This window comes from Schistocerca cancellata, chromosome 7, assembly GCF_023864275.1.
Source record: "Schistocerca cancellata isolate TAMUIC-IGC-003103 chromosome 7, iqSchCanc2.1, whole genome shotgun sequence".
NCBI classification, from domain to species: domain Eukaryota; kingdom Metazoa; phylum Arthropoda; class Insecta; order Orthoptera; family Acrididae; genus Schistocerca; species Schistocerca cancellata.
This window is the reverse complement of record NC_064632.1, coordinates 262,008,783-262,024,110: the sequence shown is the minus strand read 5'-3', so window position 1 is coordinate 262,024,110 and position 15,328 is coordinate 262,008,783. Positions and strand designations below refer to the sequence as shown.

Below are 15,328 nucleotides of genomic sequence, written 5' to 3'. Positions count from 1 at the left end.
ACTATATTTCCTACATGAGTGGAAATGGACCGCTCCGAAACGTGCAGCAAGTGTGTCGATGAGGTTTTGGACGGTATCGACAGGGATGTAGAGCCGTGCCGACTGTAGTAACTTGGCCAGCTGCCGTAGGTTTCTCAGTTGAGAATCCAAGGAGCAAAAGTCCCGATCGAAACAGCCCCAAAGATCCTCGATTTGGTTAAATCCGGAGAGTTTACTGACGAGGGGAGTACGGCAAACTCATCCTTGTGCCCTTAGAACCAAGCACATACACTGTGAGCTGTTACGCACATTAATGGTAGATGCCATCATGGCGAGGAATAAAAAACTGTATGTAGGGATGGACATGGTCCCCAAGAATAGATGCATTCTTGTGTTGATCTATTATGACTTCTAGAATTACGAGATCATCCAGGGAAAGTCACGAAAACATTTCCCAGACCGTAACACTCCCTCCACCGGCCCTGGGCCTTCCGACGACTGCTGCAGAAAGTTTGCTTTCAGTCCAATGGAGCACGAAAGGTGAATCATCTGGAAAGGCCACTTGCCGCCACTCAATGGACGTCCAGCTGTGGTGCATAACCAAGCGTCTTCTACCAAGTCTTATATGCAGCAACGTTATGCATAGGGCTACAAAATTTTTATTTTGAAGTGAACCTTCCTTTTACGAGGGCATATCTTTTATATGCGTGCACATACAACTCTGGGAGGAGTGGAAGCCTTTTAGAAATCAAAGATTTCAATTAACTTTCACAAATGTTTAATGTGCTCTCTACTGGATGCACGACTAACACCCATAGTCAGCCTCGTCCAACATTTATGCGATCATGTCTGAAGTTACAGCATTCACTGCTGTTGTTAATGCGTCGCAGTTCGTCCACGGGTGCTGCTAGGAGAGGCACGTACACAGAGTCCTCCGCCATCTCCCTCCCACCTCCCACTGCCCGCAGAAAAAGACAATTTTCCGTTATCGCAACTGTGGAAAATGTCAGATCTCTAACATTTTCAGGGCATGATTTACGTAACATTTACGGGGCAAGTGGAGGAGATAGAGGAGACCGTACCGGAAAATTGCGACCGGGCCCAAGCCGAACTTTTACTTTCGATGCGAAAATTTCTATCTTCATTCATGAAGAAGATATGCTCTTGCGAAATCGGATGAAACTTTTTTAAGTATCCTTAATAATTACTGAAGACGAGTTCTCCTTTTTAACTCGATGGCTGCGCCAGCGGCCACAGCAAACGAGTTCGAGAGAGAGTGTACACCTTAATCACGATCTTGTCTTGTTCCTTCGTTCTTCCCAAATTCTCCTCATACGCTTGCTGTATTTATTCTCTCTTACCTTCTACCGACGGTTTATTTTCCGTTCGCGTGTTTATGTTTTTCTGTGTAAGTGTATATTTTTTGTGGTGTTTCTGACCTGTTCTCGATTGCTTAAGTTATCCTCTGCGTTTCCTATTTCTGTATCAATGATTCGTTTTGTCTTATTTTTACTAGTGTCTGCCATCTAGAAGATTCGGCTTGTGATCTCTTTTCTGTTCATCCTCAGGAATTGTCCTTAAAATTTCATCCTTCCTTTCCTAAAGCTGTCTGCTGTTGTTTCTGTCTGTTGATCTCTCTCGACGGCCATTTGCTCCAAATTTCTTCACGAAAAGCTAACCCGAATATATTCCTCAGATTCTGCTTTCCTGATTTTCAATATCTCTTATTTTTGTTTGACCATGAATCGCTGTAGATCCTGAGCGTAGAGTGCTTCTAGTAGAGCAACTTTGTTGTAATGTCATATTTTTGCATTTTATTGTAGTGACTGCAGGTGAGCTTACATGTTTTATGTTATTTTGAGATTCTTTCTTGGTTGGCTACTTAGTTCAATCTTGATGGTTGGATGATCTCTCCCCTATAATTAATGTGCGTAACTTGTGACACTTGGTAGTAAGTTATCTGCTGGCTTCCTTTCCACGTATTGAGTTCTCTCGTAGGAGATTCGTAGGCCAGTTTTCTGTGACATTTCGTGAAGCTTCTCCAGGCCAACTTTGGCTTCTGCTCTGTTGTTTCTACGAAAAGCGAGATTGTCTGACAAAGCCAGACTTCATGTGCATATCATAACTGAAATTTGTGTAACTTGATTTTCTACGTTTTAGATGATGATGACGATGTTGGTTTGTGGGGCACTCAGCATCGTGGTCATCAGCGCCCATACAATTTCCCAATCTTTCCAATTCCAGTCTCGTCACTTTCCGAATGGTGATGAGATGATGAGGACAACACAAACACCCAGTCCCCGGGCCGGGAAAATCCCTGACCGGGCTCTTAGTTTTAATTCGGCACAGCAAACAACTCTTTCGCCGACCGCGATAGTTAAATTGGAACAGCAGGCAGCCACATTCTACGGTGTTCAGCCACCCTCTTCTTCATTCTCGACGTACTGTTTTGACAGGAGGGGACGATCGGGCACGACCTGGTGGTGAAGCCGGTACCGGCGGCGGTGCGGCAGCACCTAGGCCCTTCCGTCGACGACGACGAGATGTTCCTGGACGCCGAAGGCGAGGACCTGGAGGACGACGTGGCCGTCACGTCGGGCTTCCCGCTGGGCATCAACGCCACCGCAGACCGCTCCCCGCGCGCTGCCCGCGAACTCGCAGCCGCCGGCGTCCACCCGCACATCGTGTACCGACGCGCCGGGGGCCACCATCGCGACGACCTCTCTGACTACGGTAAGCTGCCGCAGCGTCGTCATTAGCGACGGAGCAAAAGCTCGGATTACGAAAGGATGAGGAAGGAAATCGGCCGTGCCGTTTCAAAGGAACCATCCCGGCATTTGATTCGAGCGATACAGGTAAATCACAACGAAACCTTAATCTGGAGGACTGGGCAGGGAATTTGAACGTCCTCCCGAAAGCAAATCCAGTGTGATAAACACTCTGCCAACTCGCTCGGTAAGTGACCGAGGAGGAATCTCAGGTACACTGTGGCCCACCATTAAAGGAAAACAAGGTACAGTGTTTCTCCCTCCTACCAGCAACACCACCACACTTCCCCCCATGATCAGATACACCGAAGAGTCAAAGAAACTGGTATAGGCATGCGTATTCAAATACAGACATATATAAACAGGCAGAATACGACGCTGCGGTCGGAAACGCCTATACAGGTTGTTACAAAAAGGTACGGCCAAAATTTCAGGAAACATTCCTCGCACACAAAGAAAGAAAATATGTTATGTGGACATGTGTCCGGAAACGCTTACTTTCCATGTTACAGCTCATTTTATTACTTCTCTTCAAATCACATTAATCATGGAATGGAAACACAAAGCAACAGAACGTACCAGCGTGACTTCAAACACTTTGTTACAGTAAATGTTCTAAATGTCCTCCGTTAGCGAGGATACATGCATCCACCCTCCGTCGCATGGAATCCCTGATGCGCTGATGCAGCCCTGGAGAATGGCGTATTGTATCACAGCCGTCCACAATACGAGCACGAAGAGTCTCTACATTTGGTACCGGGGTTGCGTAGACAAGAGCTTTCAAATGCCCCCATAAATGAAAGTCAAGAGGGTTGAGGTTAGGAGAGCGTGGAGGCCACGGAATTGGTCCGCCTCTACCAATCCATCGGTCACCGAATCTGTTGTTGAGAAGCGTACGAACACTTCGACTGAAACGTGCAGGAGCTCCATCGTGCATAAACCACATGTTGTGTCGTACTTGTAAAGGCACATGTTCTAGCGGCACAGGTAGAGTATCCCGTATGAAATCATGATAACGTGCTCCATTGAGCGTAGGCGGAAGAACATGGGACCCAATCAAGACATCACCAACAATGCCTGTCCAAACGTTCACAGAAAACCTGTGTTGATGATGTGATTGCACAATTGCGTGCGGATTCTCGTCAGCCCACACATGATGATTGTGAAAATTTACAATTTGATCACGTTGGAATGAAGCCTCATCCGTAAAGAGAACATTTGCACTGAAATGAGGATTGACACATTTTTGGATGAACCATTCACAGAAGTGTACCCGTGGAGGCCAATCAGCTGCTGATAGTGCCTGCACACGCTGTACAAGGTACGGAAACAACTGGTTCTCCCGTAGCACTCTCCATACAGTGACGTGGTCAACGTTACCTTGTACAGCAGCAACTTCTCTGACGCTGACTTTAGGGTTATCGTCAACTGCACGAAGAATTGCCTCGTCCATTACAGGTGTCCTCATCGTTCTAGGTCTTCCCCAGTCGCGAGTCATAGGCTGGAATGTTCCGTGCTCCCTAAGACGCCGATCAATTGCTTCGAACGTCTTCATGTCGGGACACCTTCGTTCTGGAAATCTGTCTCGATACAAACGTACCGCGCCACGGCTATTGCCCCGTGCTAATCCATACATCAAATTGGCATCTGCCAACTCCACATTTGTAAACATTGCACTGACGGCAAAACCACGTTCGTGATGAACACTAACCTGTTGATGTTACGTACTGATGTGCTTGATGCTAGTAGTGTAGAGCAATGAGTCGCATGTCAACACAAGCACCGAAGTCAACATTACCTTCCTTCAGTTGGGCCAACTGGCGGTGAATCGAGGAAGTACAGTACATACTGACGAAACTAAAGATCTAACATGGAAATTAAGCGTTTCCGGACACATGTCCACATAACATCTTTTCTTTATTTGTGTGTGAGGAATGTTTCCTGAAAGTTTGGCCGTACCTTTTTGTAACACCCTGTATAAGACAAGTGCCTGGCGCAGTTGTTAGATTGGTCATCGCTGCTACGATGGCAGATTATCAAGACTTAAGTGTTTTTGAACGTGGTGCTATAGTCTGCGCACGAGCGATGGGACACAGAACCTCCGAGATAGAGATGAAGTGGAGATTTTCCCGTACAACCATTCCACGAGTGTAACGTGAATATCAGGAATCCAGTAAAACATCAATCCGACATCGCTGTGGCTGGAGAAAGATCCTGCAAGAACGCGACCGACGATGACTGTACAGAATCGTTGAACGTGGCACAAGTGAAACCCTTCCGCAAATTGCTGCAGATTTCAATGCTGGGCTACCAACAAGTGTCAGCGTGCGAACCATTCGATGACACATCTTCATATGGGCTTTCGGAGCCGAAGGCCCTCTCGTGTACATTTGATGACAGCACGAGACAAAGCTTTACGCCTCGCCTGGGCCCGTCAACACCGACATTGGATTGTTGATGACTGGAAACACGTTGCCTGGTCGGACGAGTCTCGTTTCAAATTGTATCTAGCGTATGGCGTCACGGGTGTGGAGACAACCTCATGAATCCAGTGGACCCTGCACGTCAGCAGGGGATTGTTCAAGCTGCTGGAGGCTCTGTAATGGTGTGGAGCGTGAGTAGTAGGGTAGTGGGGTTTGTAGCACACTTTTGATATCAAATTGCTATAAAAATTAATTAAATTGATCAATTAAGCATCCCTGCCCCCGCCCAGCCCCACCCAATCCCGCCCCTGACCATGCCCACCCCCGCCCTCAGATGACGTCACGGTTTTCTCAGCTGCACGTGTGTCCCAGCCCCTGCTCCCTGTCTCCCCTCCACCACCCACCTCCCCTCAACCTACCCTATTGGCGGGAATATTAAATTTTGGTGGGAATTTCTTTGTCCCAGAGCTGTGCTGACATCCCACCCCACCCCCCACCTGGGAAATGGGGGGAAATTAAAATTGGCGGTATCCTTTCCGGGACTTGAACCCTGGTCCACCTGGGTGGAAAGCTCAAGTGTACCGCCCTAACACAATTAAACCACCAGGTGCCCTTGGAATTGACTGGAAATGAAAAAATGGCCTTGCCGTTTCCGGGACTCGAACCCTGATTCGTCTGGATGGAAAGCCCAAGTGCTCCCCCTAACACATGGAAACTGTCCAGATGCGGGAGAGGAAGGTTAGGTTAGTGTACTTTATTTACTTTGTCCGCGAAACTGACGCAGAGATCGATCCTAATTACGTAATTAATCACAAAGATCGGGTCTAATTACACAACCATGCGCGTAGTGCTACAAAAGGACGGCTTAAAATCGCAATACAACTCAAAAACTGACGCTACCATGCAACTGGTGTTAGCCTGCTGGGAAAAACTTTCGCAATACCACTCGAAACTGACGCAAATATCGATCCTTAATACGTAATTAATCACAAAGATCGGGCCTAATTGCAGCACGTTTGTTCTGCTTTTCTTATGTCTGTATCTGCGCATGTGTCGCAGATGGCTCCCATGACGTTTCCGCTGGTGGATCCAACTTCGAATATAGAACATATCTCCTGACGTAAAGCGTGATTGATCCAACTTCGAGCCCAGTTCCGCATGTGACGTCTTGTGGATCCGCATCCCATATAATGCGCGGCGGATCCACCTTAAAATCCTGTTCCGGACGTGGTATATTGTGGATCTGCATTCGATCACTCCAGATATAACGCTCGGCGGATTCACACGCAAATGCTTACTCGGGTCAACTGTGGGACCTGGGAGCCATTCGCGGCCCATGCCCAGATACAGACATACAGAAAACAGAGCAAACTTGCTGCAACTGTAGAATATGCGGTTGGAGGTGACTGGTTGCATTCGAGTACAGTGCTATACTATGCCTCCCGACCAGAAAAAAAGAGTGCGTTTGAGCTAGGTGTTGGTAGCTGTACTACATTTACAAGCAATTTTGGAACAGGGAACGGTAAGTGATGTAGTGATCGCATGGATAGAAGCGCATAAAATCAATAAAATTACGGAAAATACGTATAAATTAAGTGAAAATACATCGAAATGCGGGGAAATTGGGGGAGTACTTGCATGTCTTCTGATTTGTGTAGAACAGTTCTTGCACACGGGACCGAGTCTACGACAGTAAGAGGAATGCGGGTAAACGGTGAGATGGAAGCATCGGAAAGCGGGGATACAATCTATTATTTTTCGTCGAGGCAGCATTCTAATGTATGCCTATTGAGGTAATAGTGAGACGCGCGAGTTGACTGCTGTCTTCGATGCTTTTCTGGAAAAAAGAGAACTATCGGCCTCTAAACTTACTTGCATATGCGTTAAAGGATGACAGAGAGTGGATGGAGTGATAGGATGAGATGGAGCTGTAACGAGGTAGGATTTAATGGTAGACTGATGATGCATTCTAGAGAGAGAGGGACATGTTGCTGCATGTCTTTTGACCATATTTTTCCGTTCCTCTGTCGGGATGCACCAGTTGTGTGACATAACCTGCGTTCGACTCGCTTACAACCGCGTGTTCTGTGCGTGACGCAGAGCACTGTCTACTCGCGATCGTTAACAGCAAACCTCTCTGTCATCAGAGGGCTTCCATCCTGTTTCGACGCATTCCTCTAGACGAACGAAGATTTATACGACGTGCTCCATTCCCCTGCCGCATCCTGGGTGTAAAAACTAGTCTTCAGTTTCATAACTGCGGTGACTCTAAGGTGTTTTTGAGGAACTACAATCATCTTCTTGAAAATGTCGTGTTTACTGAGTTAGTGGAGGACTGACGTGTAATTTCACATGTCAAACACCGCTACTACGTGTTTGTCCATTTCTTTGTAAGAGGCGTTCCCCGTTACTAACGATCTTTTTATATAGGACTGATGCAAGCATAGTATAATGTCTGAACCGTGATCAGATGTTAATAGTGGGGGCTATACACCTCCGGAAAGCTGTATTGTACATGTATCACAAAGAATCGATGTTTTAAGGAAATAGTTTTTCATTTTTACAGTTTATCACCATAGTTAATCGTAGAGAAACCTGCAAGGAGAACGTATGTCATACACTGGGAATATATTTCTTACATTGGGATAGTAACAGCGTTGCATTCCATACGACTAATAGGTCGGAAACCGCAACGATCTAACATTATAGTGTGTTTTAAGTGCAGAACATTGTAGCCTTAGAAGTGCATGTGTTTATGTTCTCTCTTACCAATACCTTCTTGATACTGACCCAAGACACAAGAAAAATACTTTAGAATTTCTAGCGCAGTTGATTTATGTAAAACGCAGCAAACACCGTCCGTCTGGAGATCCATCATGCATAAAACCACCCGTTTCTTGTTCTTAACCGTCTGTTATATCATCACAGTTTCATATCTACTGTACAGCGATAAGGGGTGCTAACCTCCTCGATATTCGCGCATCTGGAGACATCTTGTGCTCTTGGATGGGTGCGCGACAGCAGTTACAGCCTCGATTCACACTGTTCCTACACGAAACATGGAATGTCTTCTGGTCAGCTGCATGGAGCATTGGTCAAAGACAATGTGAGGAGATCTTTCGGTCTCTAATTTTATCCTAAGAATGCGAGAATGCCCTGTGACTCCCATCCACATAGAGAAGGATCGTAAGTTACGCACTTTGATCGGAGTGCTAGAGATATGTAGGTCGCTGACTGGTATACTTTGATGTATATGTTCGTTATTGTATCAATATACAGAATCCCAGGTGTAGAGACAACAAAATTATTTTTACCAAAGTTGATGGATCTTTTACAGAAAGTTAACAATGAGAAAAAGAGAAAGGATTGAACAACTGCTAATTTCAATATAAATTTACCACATGAAACCAGCGACTGGCAACCTTCATGAAAGCCACAAGAGAAAATGAAAATACGGGAACCTGCATTGATAATATTTTAACTAATTAGGAAGCTATGTGTAGACTTAGGACTTTCAGACCATTCTGCTCTATTTATTGAAATAACTAGTGCAAATGAACCAAACACTACAAAATCTTTTAGCAAAAGACGTTTTACTGTTGGAACTTTACAACTGTCCTGCTCTAAATTAGAAGATGTGAAGTGGTAAGTTGAAAATGATATCCCAATACCTGTGAATTTTAACATATTTTTAGAAAAAAAATTACGTGTATTTAATGATATATTTCCACTTAGAGTACACCACACAAAAATGTCAAATACGCTAAACTGGATCACTGCTAAAATAAAAATATCCAGTGAGAGAAAAAGGGATAAAAACCAAAGGCAGCATGTTCTGTTGTAAAATCATAACAGTGAATTACAACTGACAGCAAAGATATTTCCAAAATTAAGATGGGAAATGAAAGTGTAACAAATCCTGCTCAAATGTTAGAATCATTCAATATTTTTTTATAAATGTAGTGAAATTAGATGTAGCTACAGATGCTAATACAGAAAAAGTACATTTAGGTCAGAAGGCAGATGAATACTTTAACGAATTCGAGAAAATTTCAGCCAAAGATGTAGAGAAAACTATATTACAACTGAAAAACAAAAATTTTGCAAGGTGAGATGGTGTACCTACCAAAGCAGTTAAAACAGCTGTCAGGATAATAGCTCATCCCTTTTGCTCAATAATTAATAAATCACTTGAAGAAGGTCACTTCCCAGATCCCTTAAAGTATGCAGAGGGAGTACCTTTGTTTACAAAAGACTCAAGAGAAGACGTGGGGAACTACTGCCAATCTCTATTCTTCCAATGTTTTCAAAAATATTTGAAAAAGTGGTGATAATGCAAATTTTTTAAAAAATATAGAAAGAGCAGACATAACTTCAGATAATCTATATAGCTTTCAAAAAAGCAAAAACACATTACACAAATAGGGAAAAGTTGCTGAATTATTCTGCACCTCACAAAAGCATTTGATTGTGTAAAAAATCACTTGCTCCCGTATAAAATGGAATGATATAGAATTGAGGATTGTGCTTTATAGGGGTTTAGGTCATATCTCACAAACAGAAAACAAAGGGTAGTTATATCATCAATCATGGGAAATTTCTTCTCTGGATGCATGCTTACGTAACAAGGTCTTCCACAACATTCAATTCTGGCTCCAATTTTATTTCTATTTTATATAAATGACATGCTCTTCAGCATAAATGTAAACTCAGTTTTATTTGCTGATGATACTTCTGCCCTTGTCGAAAGCAATGGTTTGGAACACATTCCCTCAACTATCACAAATCTCTTAGACAGTTTAGAAAACAAGTTCCACCTACATGGACTGAACTTGAATATTGGAAAGACACATTTACTATAGTTTAAACCCAAAAACTCTAAGACAAATGAAACCCACATTAATCAGGCTGTGTTAAGTTTTTAGGAATGCATCTAGGCCATAATTTATCATGGTCTTCACATATAAAGTGTGGTACTCAGCAAATAAATTAAACAACGTGACTTTTTCAATGATGATTATATCATATTCAGCTAGCATGGAGACAAGAAAAATAGTTTGCCATAGATATTTTGAGTTAATTACAAGGTATGGCATTATTTTTGGGGATAACAAAAGCAAAACGATTAGAATATTAAATTTACAATTCAGTTGTTAGAAATATGTGTAATGCAAAACCAAAAGCATACAGTTCCTGACTGTTAAGAAATTTAAAAATATTAAGTGCCCTCTTTTTTGTACATTTATAACTGATTATTTTTGTTGGCAACAAACATAACTTATTCATAGAAAATTGTAAACGTTAGTACAGCACTAGGAACAAGGGGAATTTTATGCTGGCCATGGATTAAAGGCATGTGCATAAACCCCAGAATACAAGGGCATGAGAATTTACAATATTTTAAAAAAGAAACGAATCACAACATCAATAGGGCAAATGAAACAAAAGCTACTGAAGTTGTTAGTACATAAGTGCTATTATTCTTGAGTAGAATTTCTGAATGATGTGAAAATCTCAGCAAGAATGCAAATAGTTGTAAATTAAATTTACGTGTTTTATGACAAATAAACGATTGTAATAGTTATGTTTTTTATATTAATGATAATATAAACGTAATACGTTTGAATATCTACAATTTAGCATTGTGTGTTCTGGGACAATAAAAATTCTGCTTCTGCTCAATAAAAATTCTGCTTCTGCTTTTTCTTCTAGTGTATTCTGGGGTCTATGAAATTCTCAAATCCGTTGAGTCCGTGGATGTTAATCTACATACAATCTTCCACAATTAAATTTGTATAAACATCTATTTTTATGAAATGAAGTATGGTGCAAATGACAAAATAAAGTTAATTAACCATCACATAATGAATCAGATCCTCAATTAAGTATTTCTCTGTTCCAGGAATAATCATTGAAATTCTCTGTTTTGAAATGCGAAATAAATAGTTCAGAGTGGTGTATACAGGTTGACAGCCATTGAACTATATGAAAAGAAATGTTAATTAGTTACAAACTACGGTGTGCACACACATTATTCAACATGTAAATGTCACTACAGATATTCGGACTTAGGTTATGACATGTTCGATATGCCTACCATCATTGGCGATAATGTGGCACAGAAGAATGGTGAAATTCTGCCTGACCCGCTGAAGTATCAGAACATCAATGCTGTCCATGACTCCTGAATAGCTGTTTTCAGTTCAGCGATGGTTTTGGGGTTATTGTTGTACAATATAACCTGACAAAAAGGAGTTGCATGTGTTCAGATCTGGAGAATATGGTGGCCAATCGAGGCCCATGCCAGGGGCCAATGGCTACCTCAGAGCCAGAATGCGGTCCCCAGAGTGCTCTTCCAGAACATCAAACACTCTCCTGCTTTGATGGGGTCGAGCTCCATCTTGCATGAACCACATATTATGGAAATCAGGGTCACTTTGGATAATGGGGATAAAATCATCTTCCAAAACCCTCACGTACTGTTCGGTGGTCACTATGCCATCAAGGTACATCGCACTGATTATTCCGTGACTGGATATTGCACACCTCACAATCACCCATTGAGGATGAAGAGACTTCCCGATAGCAAAATGCGGGTTCTCAGAACCCCAAATGCGCCAAACTTGCTTATTGATGAACCCATCCAAATTAAAGTGGGCTTCGTCTCTAAACCAAACCAGCATGCTCACACTAATTCCCATCATGTCTCGCAGCCAACCATGCAGTTTGAACGTCCTAGTGCAAACTGTTCAGAAGTTCTGACAATTTTATTTTATATAGTTCAATAATTGTCACCATGTAAGTCGCTGGTTACTAGCTAACGAAATGTTATTGGCAGCCGTGTCGCTGCAATTTTTCTAGATGACAATCTAAAATCTCGCTATGACCTCGTTCTGAAATTGCAAACAAAATGTTGTTACTTTGTATTTCTCGCACCTCCGTTATTTAGAAACTTTTTTCTTACAGTCGCTTTTGCGTTTGGTTTTTCTGTCGCCTTTTCATCACAATAAGGCAACGTTTGGGCGTGAGAACGACCATCAGTACATGGGTTCTTTCCACAAATTTTTGTCCATGTCATTTTATTCCCGTCTGTTTGCGACTGCGCACGAGGAAAGATGCACCGTGTAGATGTGCCTTACTTGCATGCCAGGCAAATACGAATGCGTAAGTTTACTTGTGGAACCATGCTCAAATTTGTCGTACCTCTAGACGGCTTGTACATGCATCAGTTCGTTTACCAGTAAATGTTGTTCTCAGACAACGATGCGCTATCTTTGGCAGCCTTTTTGCCTGTGTTACTAAATAAGGAAAAGAGGAAAATAGGTATGATGAGGAAAGAGTGGTTAAAGAAACGAAATCCGTACTAACTCATTCAATGAACTGAAGATTAGTTTAGTTATCTCAGGATGAATGAAGTGTATTTGAACCTTGTGTCACCTGTTTACGCCTTTGGTTCAAATGGCTCTGAGCACTATGGGACTTAACATCTGTGGTCATCAGTCCCCAAGAACTTAGAACTACTTAAACCTAACTAACCTAAGGACATCACACACATCCATGCCCGAGACAGGATTCGAACCTGCGACCGTAGCGGTCACGCGGTTCCAGACTGAAGCACCTAGAATCGCACGGCCACACTGGCTGGCTTACGCCTTTGGAAAACAGGATACAGTCACGATGGAGGCTATACACAACGTGAAAGACTAACCGGAACACTGCGATTTCTCGTGGCAGGAAGAAGTTATGAATACCCTTCTGTAATTCGTTCTTAAATGCTTTAACTTTTTTATCACTGTTTTTCTGGTTGCTGCACAACCTAACACTTTGCAGTTCACAAGAAGTAGGTTTCTTTCTTCTGTCGTGATATGTATTACTTGTTACATCACATAAACTAGGTTGCCTTTCATAGGTAGGCTACGAATAAGATCCTCCAACAATTCACGGATGATATTTCTGAATCAGTCGTGGTGGTTACGGAAACACGTTACGGTACTCACTTTCAGATACTACCTCAGAACTAAAGAATTCTTGCACAAACATCCGTAGTCCCTGTACACATGTTCAAGCATGCATACGCTTGAACGCTAGCGTAGTCGAAATTCGATCAAATATCAAACGTACTCCTGATACTTTCGCAAATTTATCCTACACACCCTAAAGGGTGCTGATCATGCATGCTGTTGGCGTGTATACTAACGTGTAGCCACCTGTGATACAGATACAGCTTCTGACCCTTTTCATTGTTGATGAATTTATTGAATGGTCAATTTAAGAAACGCATATCGCTGAGCTGATACTTATGCTGCCAATGCCAAGGCAAATATTTTCAAGAAATTCGCAACACCAAAATATCCGCCGTTCATAGTTGGTGCAAAAATATATACTTATTGTGCCAACACTAATAAGAACGATTATTGTGGAAGTGATGCTCACCTTTTTACAATAGTTCCTAACAGCACGTCGTTTCCTCTTGCAAATAGCGCTTATCCTTTTATACCAGACAGATTTCTTTCAATATTATCAGTAAATTTGTTGTTGGATAAATTAATGGCGAACTCAACTGCACGGAGGCGATGAAACAAAATTAGTTAATAGCATAGTCACATCTCTATTATAATTCCAATGAAATTATTTTAGTGTCAAAGATAAGGTTTATCCTAATTAATGGCATCACTTTTTTTACGGTGCATTGCATGTATAATACCACGTAAGTTGTAGAACAAAAATATTAAATTGCACACAAAGAAGCAAAGCAAATAAACAAAAACTTTAAGCGTTTTGCAAAATCTGTGTATCAGCCCTTTTTGTCAGTAGGGTGCGTCCAAGTTCTATCGCAAGTTGTAAAATGCATACGTTGGAAACCTAAACAATGAATGTTGTATTAACTGGAATTGACTAGAAAACTGGGAGAACAAAATCAGATTCATAATTAAAAATTATAAGATTGTAAAAAAAAAAATAGTATTTAGGAACAGTTTTCTCAAAACGGGACTGTTTCCACCGTTGTTAGTGTATTACTACAATTCAGAAATATCAATGAATAAGATTCACCGTACAGTGTCGACACATTGAACAACACTAAAGAAAAGAAATATAAATTTTGTCGTATAATGTATGTGCTTTAAAAAAAATTATCTATATTTAATGTTATGAAAATGAGTATGTTCTTTCATTTGAAATTGGAAATTGATATTTGTAGTAAGGACTATGGGACAAAACTGCAGAGGTCATAGGCCCCTAGACTTACGTGCTACTTAATCTAACTTAAACACACACACTCACGCTCATGACTGAGGGAGGACTCGAACCTCCGATGGGGAGTAGCCGCGCTAACCGTAGCACGGCGCCTGAGACCGCCGTCTTTTTTCATTTACCTCTGCTGTTAAATAAAAGCACTTTCTGTTACTTTAAAACAACTACGATTCATATTTTTTAAATAGAACAATATTTCATAACTGGAGAAACATTTTTTGCTTGCTTACACAAACTGCCTGTAGAATTCACTCTTAAACACCACACAAACAATTGCTTGGCGGAGAAAATCCAACATCAATGATAGATTTAGGTGAGGTAGGCCTACTATCCAATTAAAGGTAGGGAATGTGCAAGTTTTCTGTTGCAATACATTCCAGACTTAATCATAAAATGAAGCTTTCCGAGTGCAATGGAAACAAATTCTGCAGGAATTGCAAACAGTGTGAGCCAATAGGATGTATGTCTACAGTAGAAGAACCAATGAATTAGCTATCAATGATATTGCACCACTTATGACATTGAGATGTAGATATGAGCTTCTTCCTGTGATGAGTAAAAGTAAAGCTGTAAAGCTGTCATCAGGTCGAAGACTGGTTTGAATACCTCAGTCATTTACTAAGTATAGTGCTGCTGGAGGTGGTATACCATTGCTTTCCTCTGACATTTTAACTGACTTGCCCAGTCAGTAATAGAAGGAAGTACAGTTTAATGTGAACTCAGATGTATGGTACAAGTTGGATAGCATTTTTCTCATTAACAAGCATTGCTGGAGGCGAATGAAATGTTAAGCGGCAGAAAAGAATCCTATGATTGAACATGGGACCACTATGATACTACATGTGCTGGTGGTGATAGACTTATAGAGAACAAGGCTTGCTCATGTTTCATTCATCACACTCATGC

At 41.9% G+C, this 15,328-nt stretch overlaps 1 protein-coding gene across 3 annotated transcripts in view; it reads left to right on the top strand.

The window, feature by feature from the left end:
* The window catches only part of LOC126091867 (A disintegrin and metalloproteinase with thrombospondin motifs 16), a 495,229-nt gene that overhangs the window by 403,494 nt on the left and 76,407 nt on the right, over positions 1-15,328 (top strand). For all 3 annotated transcript variants that reach the window (XM_049907150.1, XM_049907151.1, XM_049907152.1), the window contains exon 6: positions 2,436-2,712. In XM_049907150.1, the coding sequence (XP_049763107.1) occupies positions 2,436-2,712 (277 nt within the window). The remainder of the gene's footprint in view (positions 1-2,435; positions 2,713-15,328) is intronic.